Genomic DNA, 19,221 nt, shown 5'->3' with positions numbered 1-19,221 from the left:
AATAAGCCCAGGGATGTTGGGAGTTTTCAATATTTGTTACTGAAACTTGTTCCCGCAGTATATAAGAACGCGCTTTGGTATTATACACCGTGTTATACAGCTGTATGTTTATTAAACGGGTGATCTCTTTACGGGCGAATAAAAAAACTATATATTCCCTTGGCATATTTTGTCTTCAGTTTAAAATTGTAACTGCAGATATTTCTAAAAAGCAATTCTGACCTTTTGAACAAGTGGCGCCCGGCGTCTCCTTTTGGACTTGAAATGTTGCCATCCCTCTATAACTTGGCTTGATAAAGCTGCGTTTCTCTGCTTACCCCGAAACAAATAACATATTCTAAAATAGCAAGTGATATATTCAAGGACGAATATTGTTTTGGTATTTGCACACATTATCACAATTTGTAACAAAGTTGATTAATCTATTAATGAATGACATGGCATCTTGTAAACATATCTACATATCATTTTGTACATATCATATGTATATATCACGGTATGTTGAATATCCTGTCACTTACCCCCCGCCTTTGACACAGCACATACAAGAAGACGTTTATTATCTGCAAAGAAACATAATATTATTAACGTTATTGTTCCACTTTATCACCGTTTAATAAATGTACTTCATGTGTATACAGTGGTGTACACATACCTGATCATTTAGCCAGCCCACAGCCCATCTGGTCTCTTTGTCAATTTTCACTCTCAGCTGGTCTTCTGTTTCTTTCGGAAGTATTGGTGCTATTGTCAGAATATCCAATTTTGATATTCGGTAGGGACCTATCGTCACTACTATTTCGTCCAATCTTCTGTCATCATTACAGATATCTTGAAACTGAAAAACATACAACAAATTATATCTATATATCAAAGATATCATTGTATCCGCCAAGTTTATATTTCCTTTATATATTGTAAGTGTACTTAGTTATAGGTTACAAGTAACAATTACAGTTAAACCGCCCTGTAATAACAAACATTATTACATGACTCTCTACCTTAAGGCAGTTCGCCCTGTATCGTAAGCATATTTGTAAAGACGAAAATATCAGTATGTTTCATCACACTCACCACATCCTCCGCCGGCAATGGTGATGAATCTGCTTGCGCGGTGGAACATTCCACTTGTCCTAAAATAACAATGACGGATTGTTTCGGCAACAGCTTGCTAAAATGACATATACGTCATGTATTACTTTTTTTATTACTTGTACTTATATACATTGCAAGTGATTCCATGGCATTTCATTGACTAACCAAGGAATTTTAGGCGGAAACAATTACCGAAAAATATTTAGGTCACTAACGAACAACTGTGTTATGATTGGCTTATGAAGTGTGTGCGCTGTTTTAGCTCGAAATGTTGGCTACAGTTGTTTGTTTAATGAACAGTCTGTGAAGTTACTATCGTTGACGTACTTATTTATGCTTATGTACACAGTGTGCAAACCGGGTTTTATCTTTATACCAACATAAAAGCAAAAGATATATATTGAAGTTAATTCTTAAATGTAACACGTCAACGACAGCGATTAACCAGTCTCGATAATCTGACGAAACAGATTCCACTGGGCGTAAAAGGCTCAATAGTGGTGATAGTTAAAGGAAATATTCCGCGTTGTATGCGGTTGTATTAGATTCTATACTTTGTATTTATTTAGAATAAGTCGCCAGCGCTTGTCTTAAGAGACGACTAAAATGTATCGGATGATAACACTTATTATGCCAACCACTGGCCCAGGTTCTTGAATTAGAAGAATTGATATAGAAGAACTGTTGGTGAAAGCAAATGTGTGGCAAAAGTGGGTACTTATTTCATATTTGATCTTTTAGTTACTTATATATGAAACCCGTATGAATGAAAATATTGAATATAGAATACTTACCAGCACGTTGGAAATCCAGACTTTGATAATGTGCTTCATGATAGTGACCTAACATCATAGCCGCTCCTGGTCCACCAGATATCATTACAACATTGCTGTCGGACGCGGTTCCATCTTCGGAACTTGTGAAAACGGCAATGTCCTTTTTGAGAAACTGCGATGTTCTCTGTACTACAAGGTGATCAACGTATTCACCAGGTGTAGACATGGCCTCCAAGTAAAGGTTCCAGGTTTTGTGTCGTTGCACATCGACAAAATTGGAAAGGTGTGTGCCTCCTTCCTATAGAAAACAAGTATATATAATTGACGTTACACAAGCAGGTTTGGTAGCATTTTAATTAGTAATTCATCATATATCAATTTTAGGCACACTTAGGGTGTGGGTGTAGTATTGTGGCTGAAACGTTTGCTTGTCACGCCGCAAGCCATTGTTACATTTCCCACATGAGTACCATCTATGGATCTAATTTCTGAGGTCATCAACGGTTCCATTGACCGGCTAAAACCACAATCACTCTCTGAAATTAAACACCTACATGCGCCTTAAACTCTAATCATAGCGACGTGAGGTTGAATGGGGCGAGGAACAAGGAGCTGTCATCTATTCGCTGTGCAGAGTTACGTCCATTAACCATGTTAGAAAATACCGACCATGTACACAGCTATAGAACTGACATTATCCTCCACTTTAGTCGGCATGTTTTATGCCAGTCTTGGAACTGCCTTGTCCAGCGAAATTTCGTACCTCCACCTGAACCCCACTGAATACCTGTGTTATGAATTTGAATGATGTGCGCAGACATCCTGTATCATCTGTATTCACTTATCGAGTGTATCTGCACCCGAAGGGCAACCCCAGTACCCTCACCAGACCAATAACACGTCACAATGGTTATCTGCATGAATTCTCCATGTGATTCCTTGGCAATGCTGTTTTCCATTATGTTGTTATCTGATTATGTATTATCCTTTCGAAATGTGTTCCTAGACACAGATTAATTTGAAGCCAATACTAGCCTATTATACTGTACTCGCCTAAGCATATATCAGTGGCATGCGTCTTCCATGACAGCTCGCCCTTATATAGAAGGGTTCTGTATGAGCTTACATATGCACAAATATATGGTCCGGTGTGCACTTACATAAGGTTCCCTCCGTAGGCTGTCAACTACTGCCATCCTTAGTCCCCTGTGGTCAAACACTGATCTGGTATCGAGGCGTTGAAGCTGATCTACAACTGCGTGGAAAAAACAGTTGCCATCTCCGGCAGTTCTCCCTCTAAAACGCAGCCCGTGTTCGGTTACCGAGGCCAGAAGTCGTTCTGATGTCCCTTGGCAAAACGTTGTCACGTTTGATGGACTAGCCTTCTGCAGTGCTTCTTGCAGTTGTTTCAAGGTAACTTTGTGATCTGTATCTTACAAAAGTACAATAAAAAGTAGGCAATATGTGTGTGTGTGTATAAATATATATATATGTGCGTGTGTGCGCGCGCGCGCGCGCGTGTGTGTGTGTGTGTGTGTGTGCGCGCGCGCACATGTGTCAATCTAGGCACGGATCGAGTCTATAGTCTGTGTGTGCATATCTTTAAATATTATGTTCACTAGGATGAGTCGTAACGAGGATATTCCATCACTGCCATACAGTCAAACACTTGTATGCAGAAACCCTAAGTTCAAGATGAAAATGCCCAAATGATCAATACTGACACTTCTCAATTCTTCGTGATAGAGAATTCCCAGGAGTTTCCCATGGGGATGTGGAAGAAGTCCGCCATTGTTTACGACAATTTCTGAAATACAGTCTCATGAAGACATGCATCTAAATTTCAATGTGTGTTGTTCATACGCTTATAAACGTCAGTTTCGTGGTCATGTGACCGGCCTCTTGACATGACATGTGACTTCATGACATGTGAACTTCACATTAAAACATTATATTAATGTGTTAAAAATACATGCAGGTCAACAGATTCATCAGTGAAATGACTAATATTTGATGCCGCTGTTAGCACTATTCTAGCAATATCCCATACAGGGACATAAGACATTTGCTTCATGCATTTCCCACGTGTGAAATCGGACATTGACCATCGGGAAGAACACCGACCTCTAGGGTACCACACTGCCCAACAGATACATAAATGTTACTTACATTTGAGCGATATTTTCTTGTGCTTCTGTGTGTCTTCAGTCCTCGTCCAAAGGTCTGTTTTCCCTGTAAATATGAAAGGTCAACACCAGAACGATTATCTCGATTATCCGACGAAGCAGATTCCATTGGTTGTAAAAGGAACAATAGCCTTGAAAATTATATGAATGGATCACTGAAAAACAACAGATAAAGTTTAACATGCCATTGTAAAAGTTCAAATAAAATACAACAAGAGCCTTTATTATTTCTTGTCATCTAACTTACAATTAGACATGGCACGTAATGGATGCTAAATCATGCTGCATGTTTAGGTACATGTATATCAACATGTTAGAAATAAATTGTATCAAGTTACCTTCTTTTTCTGCTGCATTGTCCAAATCTGGAAGGTAAAATGTCACTTTGGAAATGAAATACGACGCTTGTGCGTGCTGATTGGCGTATATCGTCAAAATAATGTCAACCTATTATATTGTATTCAATTTCTTCATATGGACGGTGGAGTACCCTAGTGGTTATAACGCTTGCTGGTCACGCTGAAGACCCGGGTTCGATTCCCACATGTGAAGCCTATTTCTGGTGTCCCTCGCCGCAATATTGCTGGAATATTGATGAAAGCGGCGTAAAACCATACTCACTCACTCACTTCCCAATAAACGTCATACATGATCATGTCATAGAATGCCACTTATAAGTTCTTACCTGACAGATGCAGGCGGCCAAACTTGTCATGACGTATTTCACCATACGAAATGTCTGTGTACAGTTTTCCTTTGATTGCTTCTGTCATTTTCCTGTTTGTATGTTCATTGTGAAAATGTAGAAGCAATCGCAGGACAAACATGTAGTTTCCCGGCGACATCGCATCTAGAAAGTAGTTGTTCCGGTTCATTTCCCTGTGCAGCTGCTCTTCAACTTGTGAATTTATTGAGCCCTTCATTTCGGGAACAAACGTTATACGCCTTAGGAGTTCCTCATCTGATTTTGTATTCCCTTCATGAAACCTATCCAGCAAACAGAACGTTTCATTTGAGGTTGGCAAATCATTGTCGGAGACTGGTGCTACTGTCACCCATTCCTTCATGCAAGGTATACTCTTTGAAAATACCCCCTCCTTAGCTTTTTTTATGTTGTCTGCAGTCGCTTCACCCAAGCGTCCTTCGTTGGGCGAGAACATGTTCTTCCGCCGCTTGTTACCATGGCGTGACATCATTGGGGCTACGTCACTAATGATGACTGGCGGTTGTCTTGACATAGATAGAATGATGTCGACATGGTCTCTGACACTTTCAGGCCTCAGAATAGCTTTGAATGCGTACACTATTCTATGGGGGCAGGACGCTGATACCCATCCACCTGAATGAGCATTAACATAGTGATGGGACACATTTGGTTTAACCTTGCTTTTAATAGTATACTATATACTCCAGTAGTCAGATTGTGGAGTTTCAAGTTACAAAATGACATTCCATTAACAGACTCAGTGCTGGTTCTTATGCAGAGGGGGCTGGGGATGGCCTATCTTGAAGACATTTAACGAAAATAATATTACCAAGCAAAAGCCACTGTGTTACAAAGTAAGTAGTTATTTTGCATCATTTGGTCTGGCACTGGAATGTGGGAACACACACTATATATGTTTTATTCATCATTTTAAATGCAATAGCAGGCATAATTACCAGACTGGCCCCATATGCTTGAAAATAACTTGTTGAAGGTCGATTTGCTTTTCAACTTTTCCTTCAAGCTGTTGATCATCTCTAATTTGGTCCCTTTGGCGTCTACTTCCATCTTTGTACACCAGTGCCGTACATCCAGAACCTACATGATATGATATAGAAAATGTCGAAAACATGAGTGACTATGCTTATCATATCATATCATATCATATCTCAATTTGTAATATTACTACCTACGCATATCAAGATTGCAAGAATATACAAATGTGCCTAGTTGATATCAATAAGGCATTTCGATTATGTCATATTTACCTTCTTTTCACATAACATTTGGATCAGGAAATCTTCAGTCAGTTCCTTATCCCCTGTATCAAAATCTGTATCTCGAAGATGGGTTCTGAGAGATCGAACTTTTTCAGCTTCAGTGTTGAAAGCATTTTCATCTTTTCTGGCTAATCCAATGAAAGGAGCCCAGTTGTCATAACTAGGTGTAACACGCCCGACGTTGGCTGCTTCTGCCGGGGAATGAAATGATAAATACATTATAGTGTATATAAACAATATCCTTACAGTAACTTTAATTTTAGTTCCCCCCCCCCTCTCTCTCTCTCGCGCTCTCTCTCTCACTCTCTCTCTCTCTCTCTCTCTCTCTCTCTCTCTCTCTCTCTCACACACACACACACACACACACACACACAGACAAGATGAGTCATTTATAATACAATATGAGGATTTGCACCTTTTCCAAAACCTCGAAGTAAAATAGACGCCTCCACCGTTTGGCTCCAAAACACATCCATGTTGATTCCATCTGTAGCTGTTTCTGTCCCTGGTACTTGTGACACTGTAATCAATACATGTTTACCATAAGAGACGAGAGAACAGGGATTAGGAAACATCATTATGGGATATTGTTTGTGACCAACCATGAGATAATGGACCTTACATTTTTGCTTTCCATTTTTACATTTTGAAACTACATCGTTAATGCGCTTATACATTTCTTAGACACTGGAAATTATAAATTAGACTTACATGCTAATGGAAATGCACATTTCCTATTTGCATCTGTCACCAGGCAACATGGAAAACGGCCACAGATGTCACAGGTAAAGTTGTACTTGTGATCGCACATTGCCTCAAAGTGCAGATATCCCTGTAACATTTTGTCTCCGGGAAAATGTAAGCCGGAATCTTCTGATAAGATATCGGCAGCCCTTCCAACGGCTGTATGATTCTGAAACCATTAAGCAGGCGAAATTGATCACATTCATTATGCCGATATTTTAAACTAATCCTAAGTTAACAGTCAAAAGTGTTTAAAGTCCGAATGTCACCGGCCAACATCAAGTGCATATATCAACAAACAATGCGCCATACAACAATCAGATATCACGATCACATAAATATGCAAAGTGTTGTTTTGGAGAAGGGAGTCGTCAATAAACTAACTAACTTAGATATAATGTACCTTCAAGTTAACTCTGAACCAGTGGCACAGGCGAACTGACAGGAACACGTGGTCGTCAAAATTGTGTATACCATCCTTGTGCTCTTGGTACCTGTAGAAGTGACCGCACGCTTTGCACTTCTTTATGAAAACAGCTACATCTGACAATGAAATAATGTAATTAAAACGTTGTAGAGAAAAGTCATATTCAAAATCATACTAGTATGATACACTATACAGACAATCGCACCCTTGTGTTTTTTATGCCAACTATATCAACACGGTTCAATAACAGTTTAAATCGCCATAGCTTGCCCAGTTTCGATGGTAGACAGATTAGTTATGCCATTAGATAGTGATGTCGTGACAACTGATGACGTCACAATAGTCTGGAAAGCATTATGATGCAGTTTCATTGAAGCAATATGTCCTAGGTAATATCGCATCATCTCACCCAAGCAATATCACCTGTCGGATTACAAATTACAGTCCGCATTCATAAATTGGCTCTCATTTGCTAGGAAGTAATTTTCATTTGTTTGCATAAATTGTTGTAAGGTATTTACGGTCACCATACATACCTGTATACACATGACCTTTATCGTATATCTTCCCCTTTCTGGTTACCAGATACTGGTCAAGTTCTCCTCCATCTGCACACATTACACAATGTGTTTCGATAGGTGACAGGTTTTCTAGATGTCCTAATTGGGCATTTTCCGGAACTTTAAAATCTGGTGGTATTTTCTTCCTGGACATTAGATAATTGGCCATTAAACGTGCACCTTGTCCAGATGGTGGGTATGTCTTACAGAAGCTGCTTCCGGAATCTTGTAAGGTTCGGGTTTCAAAGGTGACCGATGTTGTTGGTTCCTCGCTACGATAATGTCCAACTGATACCCCTTCATTCTCACTACAGATGTAACCGCTTCCCTTGGAGCTAATGTGCAGCAACTCTGGGTGTTCCTGTGCCAAATACCATTTGACAAGAGTCTTGTGTACGCAAGATTTGGTGGTTTTACAGCAAACGCAATTCAGCTGTCCTTTGTCCTTGAAGAATGTGACTACAGCGCGACCGAGTTTAGCCCAGTATTCCTTCGTTCCATCATACACGGAGAAATAAACGCTGTTTACAGAGTGCTTCTGCTCCCATAAAACGACGACAGGTATTTTGCTTTGTTCTGCAGTGCCTACAAGCTTCTGGGCAACCTGCATGTTAGCAGAATGTATTACCTTCTGTTGACAAAGATTTTCAGCATGTTCTGACTGGAGGTGTACTTCTTTCGGGCATTCACTTGCAAACATAACTGATTGCAAATGGGGGCACTGATAAATACCTACATTGCCCCTTGCTGCAACACCCAAAGCTAAATTGCAATTTTCATGTTCACATTGTATCTGCTGTGTGACAGTGTTCATTTGAACATGAAGTGGGTAATCTGGACCGATACTGGACTTGCTGATCATGTAGAGACCGCGGTGTTTATCAACGCATATTCCACGTTGGTATGACTTGGTTTTCACTTCATCTCGTGCTTTGTGTGTCTCAATATGTCTTTTAATGTTTTTCTTAGAGATCATTGCATTGCAGACAAAACATGTCACTTTCGGAACTTGTTCTCTCTTCACTTTTTGGATTTTAGGGGACTCTGCTGAAGTTCTTTCCTCAGAAGCTGTCTGGTTTGTTGTCAGAACAAAAGGGCAAACCGTGGTCGTGTGTCGGACAAATGTGAACTTTCTCCGGAAGAGTTTACCACACGGGCAGTGGTAATGGCACCGGTCTTGTTTCGGAGTACAATCCAAAAAGCAGCTTAACACCCATAAATCTGCAAGGACACAAATACGGATTATTATACCGGACCGCCTCCGTGGTCTAGTGGTAGAACGTCCGCCCGGTGAGCGGAAGGTCCGGGGTTCGATCCCCGGCCGCGTCATACCAAAAGATGGTACTTGTTGTTAACATGTCTGGCGCTCGGCATTAAGGTGCTAAAACAAGGACTGGTCGGCTCGGAGTCAGTATGCTGTCTCTGTGTGGGGTATTCATGTTAAACTGTGGCATGGTATCTTAGTGAGCTAGCACTATAAAACGGCATCAGTCCGGACCAGTACAAGCAGCCACTCACACAAACACGAGCATGCACGTCGCTAAATAGTGCAATAATCTTCGAGGCGACGTTAAACCCCATTTTACCTCACCTCACCTCACTATTATACCAGATAAAATGGTGCGTTGGGCTTGTGAGGTTGTGTAATGGACACCGTTTTACACGTATGCGTAATGCCACGTATACGCTAGGTACATACCACGCAATATTAGATTAATAACAAACACCAATTTATACATACCCCCAACTTTGACGGCATGTTGTGTGTGCTTGTTTATGTGTCCTTCCTTGATATTGTACCGCCGTGACGTTGATTCTGGACACAGTTTGCACTGGAATATTCCATCAACTTTAGCCAGTAAACTCTTACATGTGCCGAGCTCTTTTGTGTGCCATATGTCTTCATTCTGTAGACAAAGGTAGAAAGTGTAAAATCAACAAGTTTTCAACAGAAGTCCTATGTTTCTATTGCTTGAGACTCCCGGACACTGAGTGGTGTAAAGCCACTTACATTTATGAGTACTAAATGAAACATAACGCGCCGATATCCATTATCTTCGCCGTGCATTTATGAAAACCTGTAACCAACTGAAGGTAGGGTGCTACAATGTCTAGGTTACATGGCCACTGTAGATAATAATACTCACGTTTGTTTCACAACGTCCATGCCTGGAAGAAATAAAATAATGACAATATATAAACATTTGAAGAAATGTGTACAACCATTAGAATCCTTAAATTTATGTTAACACTGTTACCAGTTTTTAGCACAAGGTGTAGGCAGTTTAAACTAGAACCAATGTCTTTATAACTAGGAATATATGCTCTTGGTTTATGTATATCACAATTCCATTAACGAGTTTCAGCCATCTCTTTCTATAACCTTATATAGTACGAACAATATAGTTAACATATACCATTACTTTCGTATTTGTGTGTTAGTGAGTGAATGAGTGCGTGCATTCGTGTGTTCGTGTGTACGTGTGTGTGTCTATGCAAACGTCTCAATTGAAATAGCCTGAAAACTTAGTGGCACATTTGTGAAGCTCACATGTTTCGCATCGAAAAGGTTTAATATACGGGTTTGAAATATTATAAATATTATTATCTCTTTCCTTTGCCATTTAGGCATAAAATAACTTTAAAACAGTCGCTCTATACCCCCTTTTAGAAACTATATTGCTTCCCTTTACTACATGGGGTTGTCTATGCAAACGTTCTTATGGACATAGCCTGAAAACTGAGTGGCACATCTGGGAGCCTCGCATTTTTCGCATGGAAATAGTTTAAAATACGTATTTGAAATACTATTTTCTCCTTCCTTAACTGTTTAGGCATAAATAACGTAAATGTATTCGCTCTACTATTCGCTAAAATACGGGTTTAAAATAGTATTAGTTCTTTTCACATTCATTTAGGCATCAAATAACTTAAAAAGAGTTGTTTAAAAACGCACTTTGGGAAGATATATAGCTTCGCTTTGACACGATCATCGATCCCGATTGCGTGAAGAGATGCGCATCATATTAAATACTGGATTGTCTGGTCCAGACTCGATTATTTACAGACCGCCGTCAAATAGCTCGAATATTGCTGAGTGCAGCGTTAAACAACCAAACAACCAACCAACCCAACCAACACGAGGGGCTGTCTATGCAAACGTCCCTTTGGAAATGGCCTGATAACGTAGTGGCACATCTGGGAGCCTCGCATTTCTTGCATGCAAATAGTTTACAATACGTGTTTGAAATACAATGTTCACCTTCCTTAACTAGTTAGGCATAAAAAAACGTAAACGGAATCGTTCTGTGTCCCGTTTGGAAAACTATATTTGAAATACTATTTTCTCCTTCCTTAACTATTTAGGTATAAACAAACGTAAAAGGAGTCTCTCAATACCCCCTTTGGAACACTATATGGCTTTCCTTTAACACGGGGGAGATTATCTACACAACATCCCTTTGGAAATAGCCTGAAAACTTAGTGGCAAATCCAGGAGCATGGAAATAGTTTCAAATGCGGGTATGCAGCATTATTATCTCCTTCCTTCCATAAGAATGTTTAATGACATAACAAAACATAACATAACATAACATAACATAACATAACATAACATAACATAACATAACATAACATAACATAACATAACATGAGAAAAAGTAATATTCAAATGAATGTATTTTACATAAAAAGAACAATAGATACTCATTTCCACAGCGCATATGATAAAGACTAAACCTAAACGCCCTTCACCCTACCGTCATTCAATACGTATTGTCCCCGACATGAAAGATACGTGGAGTGCTCTTCTTTATGAAATTTTAATATTTTACGTTTCACATGCGAGCACATACTAATCGAAAACCATTTGAAACCCATTAAACAAAACTCTGGACATATTATACCCGCAAACATGGAGAAAAGAAACGCCTCTATTTTAATAAATTACTAAAAACTAACACGTGACAATGTACATGTTTCCCAAAGTGGCATTTTGAAAGCAAATCCTGCTTCCTTTCAACGTTGCACGAAAACTTTAAAAAATAGTACGTACCTTGCAAGAAATATTTTTTTGGACATGATCAAGTCTTGAAAGTTACATAGCCCTGTTTGTGAGTTCTCAGCGCTCTGTAAATATCTGAGTCTTATTGAGAGTCTGTTGTGAGATGCCCTGGGTGTGTTAAAGGCTGACCACGGCCTAAGTTTCAAAAATCTGTAGCTAGCTGGTGTTAGCACTTTTATCATGAGGCAGGATGTTCCTTGTTTATATGTATCAGTTAGCCCTGTCAACTTCATGAACCTCATTCTTACTGAATGTCAACCGCATGCCCCATTCTGGGTTTCAGGTAGTATGTGCTTATCTTTTAGGATCTCACAGAAGCACTAAATGTGTTATCCAGTTATTGCTGTGACATCTCTAACTCCCTAGAAACTCCTCTGGGATCTGGAACTTGCCACAGAAAGTATCACGTCACAATAAACAAACAAGTCCCCTAACAGACCCTAAAAGGAAAGAGTCTAGAGAGTCTAGACTTCTTGTTTCCAAAAATGAAGATATTCATTCTGGATTAAGAAAGGGCTACCGAACATCAAGCAATATATTTGTTCATAAAATATTTAATTAATAGTTTTAACAAAAAGTAAAAAGAAAAATGTATACACTTCCTTTGTAGACTTTCAAAAGGCCTCTGATTCAGTTGACAGAGCACTACCCCTAACAAAGCTATTTCACATAAAATGTCAGGAAATAGTTCTTATAAAGTGAAAATTGACGGGGCATTTCACAATCCTTTAAATCCAACATCGGCATAAGACATGGGTGCATTTTGTCTCCCAGATTATTGAATATATTCCACAATGATCGTCCACCACATATCAAACAAGAAAATAACAAAATAACACTTAATACTTTAAACATTTGTCATTTGTTGTTTGCCGATGACTTTGTACTTTTTGCCACTTCCAAAAATTCTGCACTAGTTATTTGATGGTCTAAGAGTATTTCGTGTAACAAATAACCTAAAGATTAAAGGTGAAAAAACAAATGTTGCAGTGTTTGGCAAATCAAGTAAAATAGAAGAAACGAATACTTGGACCTTGGTTGGTGCAAAAATTCTAGTTATGGATAGATATAATTATTTATAAATAACATTTGAAGCAAATGATAAACTTAATAATAGCGCCAAACCTCCCTTGAAATAGGGTCTAGGTACTACCATAAGCTTCAGTCTACCAATAATCTACCCAAATCTGGGGTATAGACGCAACACCCCTAGTCTGAACAACTTTGATTAATTAATCCCCGAGAAACTGCGGCGCCGATGTTGTATATCCATGTTAGGTGTCAACAAAACAACACACAATTGGGCAAGGCGAGCAGAACTAGGATTCTATACTCTTATGTACACAGTACTAATATAAATTACGAATTGCTATCACTATGGTGGTTCTTCAACATAGTGAAATTCTGCTTTACCCACTAGGCTACCCGACCGCCCCGTTCCATGTGATAGGAAAGCCCGAAGTGATGCAGGTGTCAGACGTTAACCACTTCGGTGAAACCCACGAGCACGGTTGTCGTACTGACCAAATCTAGAAACATAATCGGGGCGAACCGGGATTCGAACCCACGATCATAGATTTCTGGCGTGCCCAAGGGACGCGCTTTTCTGCACAGCGAATTGCTGCGCCTCAGACGACTCGGCCAACCGTGCCCCAAAAGGTGCAAGAAAAAACTGAGGACATTCAGGACAGTTAAAAATGAAATAAGATTAGAATCATATTTCAGTCACTGTAAAATAAGAAAATATCGAGTGCACTTTTCTAAACTAGGAGTAAGTAACCATAAATTAACTATAGAACTTGGAAGACATACAAAGCCACCCACCCCACTACATCAGAAACTATGCTCTACATGTTCAACCATTAATGAGGAAAGACACTACCTACTTTATTGTATCAAACACACGAAAGAAAGAAATATACTCTTTGGAAAAGTATCCACACAAAATGTAAATGTCCACAATAATGAAAACATATTATTTCACCACATCCTCTCAAATATTGAGCCATCAACATCAATTGCATATGTTTCAAATGGATGGTGTCGAGCAATAGATTCCCGTGGATCAACAACCTATGACATTTTATGTATAATATCATCAAATCTGTACTGTTGATATTTTCTATGCATTAAATTATTTCTTTGTGTTTTCAGGTATGTATGTCTGTCTGTATATGTGTATGTATGAATTATGATGTGTGTTTTTCGGGAATGGAATGTTTTCTGCAATAAATATCCTTTCCAGATACAAATAAATCAGACATAATCCTATTGTACCTATGCTGTCATACAGATCATGAAACAAATATATCCATTACAGTCCCTTCCAAGCCTATGACATTTGGCAAGTCAAGATTACTGCAGTATCAGGGTCTGTACAAATCTGCTGAAATCACAGGCCTTGTAATCATCAGTTAATCTCCAGCTGGCATTAGTGACACCACACCAAGACCTCCTGCTCCTGCTCTTCCCCTGCCACTCGAGCTCTGGCCAGACATGTGTGATGACATTGGAGACCTGGTGACATATACAACCTTACCAAGCTCCGACTGAGTCTTCACAGCCTGGAAATTGAGAGGGGGAGATACTCCAACACCCCAGTTGAAAATAGGTTCTGTCCGCACTGTGACTGCCATTCCGTGGAGGATGAAGAACACTTCCTGCTTTCATGCCCACTATATACAGACCTTAGGAGAAATCTGATGGCACTGGTAGAAATAGGCGACCCTTCCCAGACCGATAAAACAAACCTCTTAAAACACTTTATGAATCCACCAAAAGAATGGTCAAGTCTTGTTGCCCGGACTATATACCACATGTACAAGCTGAGGCCATAAGAAAATTCTATTATATTCGATCCAATTAAGTGAAATAACCAGCAATAACCTAATATACATAAATGTTTATATGATGTAAATGAAATAATGCCTCTATACAAAATGTACATCATATATACATATACCTGTCATATCTATAATTATATACATGTTCATATGTAGATAGTCTGTACCCTGCCCTATGAGGGTGTTCAGTACAATAAATTCTATTCTATTCTATACAACCTTTGTATTTTTTGTAGTTGTTTAATTGGTTGGCATTTCTGGTTAAAAATTAATAGGAACATTCACAAGTTGGCTTAAAGTATTGTCCACTCAAGTTGCCTCACCTAGACATGTTCGGGACACGTTATGTGAAGAACATTTTCGATGTACTGCTCTTTGAAAACTTTGCAGTCAGAAGAAATGTCTCTGTCTTAGTACTTCTAATAAAAACGTATATTCTGTCATACAACAATCAAGTCTCGTTAATCCGACAATCGGCTTTATCCGACACTAATGATGGGAACCTATTTAGACCCGTTAATCCGACAGTCTAGCACTCCGACTCCGACACACCTAATTTGCAACGAATTACCGAAATCACTCATTAATCAGTCTCGTTAATCCGACACAGTCATCAGCGTACTCCGTGGTCATCTGCCCTTTACTTCTATTTTAAGTGAAAGAATTAATAATTATCTAGAAAATAATAATTTGTTATCAGAATCACAAGGATGATTTCGATACGGATATTCTACTGTTGATAACATGTTCGTATTGCACTCCCTCATTGAATACCTCAAGACACACAAAAAGAAACTGTATTGTACATTTATAGACTTCTCTAAGGCCTTCGAAAACGTTTGGTGCTTTGGGCTATGGCAAAAATTAATAAAAACAAATGTACAAGGTAAACGTTTCGAGCTCATATTTAACATGTATCAAGGCATAAAGTCGTGTGAAGATTCATCGTTTTTCTCTAGTAATATCGGAGTAAGACAGGGGGAAAATCTATCGCCAATCCTGTGTGCTCTATACCTAAATGACCTTGAAGAATATCTACAACAGGAAATACGTAAAGGTATTGATGTTATATCGGAAGATGAAGTAGTTAGAATCTGTAAAAATATTATTGTTTTGCAATATGCAGATGATACTATTAGACTTGCAGATAACCCCTGTGACCTAAGAGAAAAATAATATGAATGTTTTATTATGAATATTGAAAACAATGGAAGCTGAGTATTAATATTGATAAAACTAAGGTGGTTGTATTTGGATCAAGAAAGAACAATAATGTGTTTAGGATAGGCGATAATGTTGTTGAAGTAGTAGATCACTATAAGTACTTGGGTCTGGTTTTTAAACGAACTTGAAATTCCCTAGCAGCCAAGATGTCGTTAGTAGCTCAAGCTAGAAAAGCTAAGCACTTAATATATATTAGAATACGTAATCTTGACTTGCCAATAGACTGCCAGCTATTATTATTTGATCAAACAATCGTGCCTATATTAACATATGGTTCCGAAATTTGGGGATTTGATAAACTAGATATGATAGAAAATGTTTACACAGATTTCTTAATATATATACTGAGGGTAAAAAAAGCACACCCCACTATTTTTTATATGGAGAGCTGGGAAGAACCCCTATTACGGATTTAATTAAACAAAGAATGTTGACATATTGGTCTAAGATAACTTATAATAAACCAACGTGTACTGTTATGTATAGTTTTGCAGACTGCTGTAACCATAAATATGTTAAAGGACTATTTGATAGATTAGGCCTTAGTTTTATACGGACCTAACAATTCATGCCAAATATAAACGGATTAAATCAGTGTAGCCAGACGTGGACAAGTTATGTAAACAACTCTCCCAAGGCAGTATTTTACCGAATATTTAAACATAAACTCCAGTTAGAAAATCATCTGCTGTCGCTACCCTGAAGACTCGGTATCCCGATTACTAAAATAAGATCCACAAACCATAGATTACCAATAGAAATGGGGCGATGGGAAAATATACCGCGGGAAGACAGAATTTGTAGTCATTGTAATAAACATGACTTAGCTGACGAATATCACTATCTACTAATATATCCTTTTCTGCATAACTTGCGTAAGTTATATCTTCAAAAGAAGTATTTTACAAGACCTTGTGCGATACCACTTGATATGTTACTCAATACTGAAAGTTTATCAGAACAAAGAAAACTAGCACAGTTTGTAAAAGAAATCCTCAAAATGCTTAATTAAATGTATGAGTTTGTTGCAGTTAAACGTATAGTCTCCTGCCTCGTGTCACCATATGCGAAATATACGTTTGTTGTTGTTGCCCGCGAGTACACAGCCTTGTGTTTTGATGCGAGATGAGTCGGCGAGAAGCTGCATATTTCAACGGCTGCAGAGATAAACTTGCTCAACAATAAACAATTACTGCTTTAAATAAACAAAACAGGAATAATCACATGCCTAGATTACCTCAATCTCATAAAATCGGATTCAAGTTCTCGCTACCACTGAGGACATCCCATTACAAGTATAGTGCAAACAGAATCTTTAGATTTTGCAGAAATATTGAATAACTTTGAAATCGTTGTCGGATTTTTCGAGAGATTTCTGGACATTAGACACTTAAGCCTCTCAACTGCCCACGACTGACAGTGAGAGTGTGCGTGTTTGGGGAGAGGCAGTAGCGTCAGTAAATATTCCTGTCAGACACACTTTCAGCGGCCTGTCAGTGATGGGTGATAGCAATCTTTACGTGTGTTGTGAATTTCCAGGCAATTATAGCTCTACAGATTTGTTTAGTCCCTGAAAATGAACAGAGTTTTATTATTAATATATTTCATAACTAATATTTAACAACTGTTTATATCTGTAAAATATGTTAATTTCAGAGACAAGATGTTCGTCTAAGACATATCATGTCGTAAAAGTTACGGTTTGTGGCTGTTTTAGTTTTGAGGCACACTCACCAAGAAAGGGTGATGACCAACAGTAACACACCTCGAGACACCAACCAATTCCAGATGTGAAACGCAGAGATTGTATAAGAAGATATGAAGATAAGATGGAGTAAAAGATATAGCAGAATCACTGCAAACCCCTCACCCCGACTCCTCACCTCCAACCCCCACCAGAGGGAAGCAATATAGTTTTCACCAGGTGGTATAGAGCGACTCTTTTTACGTTAGTTTATGCATGAAAGATTAAGGAATCAGAAAATATTATTTCAAAAACGTACTTAAAACAATTTCCATTCGAAAAAGCTAGGCTCCCAGATGTGCCACTATGTTTTCAGGCTATAGTTTCCAAGAGGGGGTATAGAGCGACTGTTTTAAAGTTATATTATGCCTAAATGGTTAAGGAAAGAGATAATAATATTTCAAACCCGTATTTCAAACTATTTCCATGCGAAAAATGCGAGGCTCCCAGATGTGCCACTAAGTTTTCAGGCTATTTCCATTCGGACGTTTGTATAGATAGCCTCCTGTGTTTGAGGGAAGCTATATAGTTTCCAAGAGGGGGTATAGAGCGACTGTTATAAAGTTATTTAATGCCTAAATGGTTAAGGAAAGAGATAATAATATTTCAAACCCGTATTTTAAACTATTTCCATGCGAAAAATGCGAGGCTCCCAGATGTGCCACTAAGTTTTCAGGCTATTTCCATAGGGACGTTTGTATAGACGACCCCTTGTAGTAAAGGGAAGCTATATAGTTTTCACCAGGTGGTATAGAGCGACTGTTTTAAAGTTATTTAATGCCTAAATGGTTAAGGAAAGAGATAATAATATTTCAAACTCGTATTTTAAACTATTTCCATGCGAAAAATGCGAGGCTCCCAGATGTGCCACTAAGTTTTCAGGCTATATCCATAGGGACGTTTGTATAGACGACCCCTTGTAGTAAAGGGAAGCTATATAGTTTCCAAGAAAGGATATAGAGCGACTGTTTTAAAGTTATTTAATGCCTAAATGGTTAAGGAAAGAGATAATAATATTTCAAACCCGTATTTTAAACTATTTCCATGCGAAAAATGCGAGGCTCCCAGATGTGCCACTAAGTTTTCAGGCTATATCCATAGGGACGTTTGTATAGACAACCCCCCGTGGTAAAGGGAAGCTATATAGTTTTCACAAGGGGGTATAGAGCGACTGTTTTAAGGTTATTTAATGCCTAAATGGTTAAGGAAAGAGATAATAATATTTCAATCCCGTATTTTAAACTATTTCCATGCGAAAAATGCGAGGCTCCCAGATGTGCCACTAAGTTTTCAGGCTATTTCCATTCGGACGTTTCTATAGACAACCCCCCGTGGTAAAGGGAAGCTATATAGTTTTCACCAGGTGGTATAGAGCGACTGTTTTAAAGTTATTTAATGCCTAAATGGTTAAGGAAAGAGATAATAATATTTCAAACCCGTATTTTAAACTATTTCCATGCGAAAAATGCGAGGCTCCCAGATGTGCCACTAAGTTTTCAGGCTATTTCCATAGGGACGTTTGTATAGACGACCCCTTGTAGTAAAGGGAAGCTATATAGTTTTCACCAGGTGG

General features: G+C 38.6%; 1 protein-coding gene across 1 annotated transcript; it reads right to left on the bottom strand.

Annotated features, from left to right (window-relative positions):
- Nucleotides 1-4,728: 4,728 nt before the first annotated feature.
- On the bottom strand, nt 4,729-8,384 carry LOC125374163. Its single transcript, XM_048384993.1, has 8 exons — nt 7,982-8,384; nt 7,751-7,822; nt 7,191-7,330; nt 6,755-6,956; nt 6,459-6,563; nt 6,032-6,234; nt 5,720-5,861; nt 4,729-5,396 (listed from the first exon to the last, which is right to left on the bottom strand). Exons 1-8 carry the CDS (start codon nt 8,382-8,384, stop codon nt 4,729-4,731), a joined length of 1,935 nt encoding a protein of 644 aa, XP_048240950.1.
- Between the last annotated feature and the right edge of the window lie 10,837 nt (nt 8,385-19,221).

The sequence above is a fragment of the Haliotis rufescens genome, unplaced genomic scaffold, assembly GCF_023055435.1.
Source record: "Haliotis rufescens isolate VD_foot unplaced genomic scaffold, xgHalRufe1.0.p SCAF_53, whole genome shotgun sequence".
In the NCBI taxonomy this organism is placed as follows: Eukaryota; Metazoa; Mollusca; class Gastropoda; order Lepetellida; family Haliotidae; genus Haliotis; species Haliotis rufescens.
This window is presented reverse-complemented; position numbering and strand designations above follow the sequence as displayed.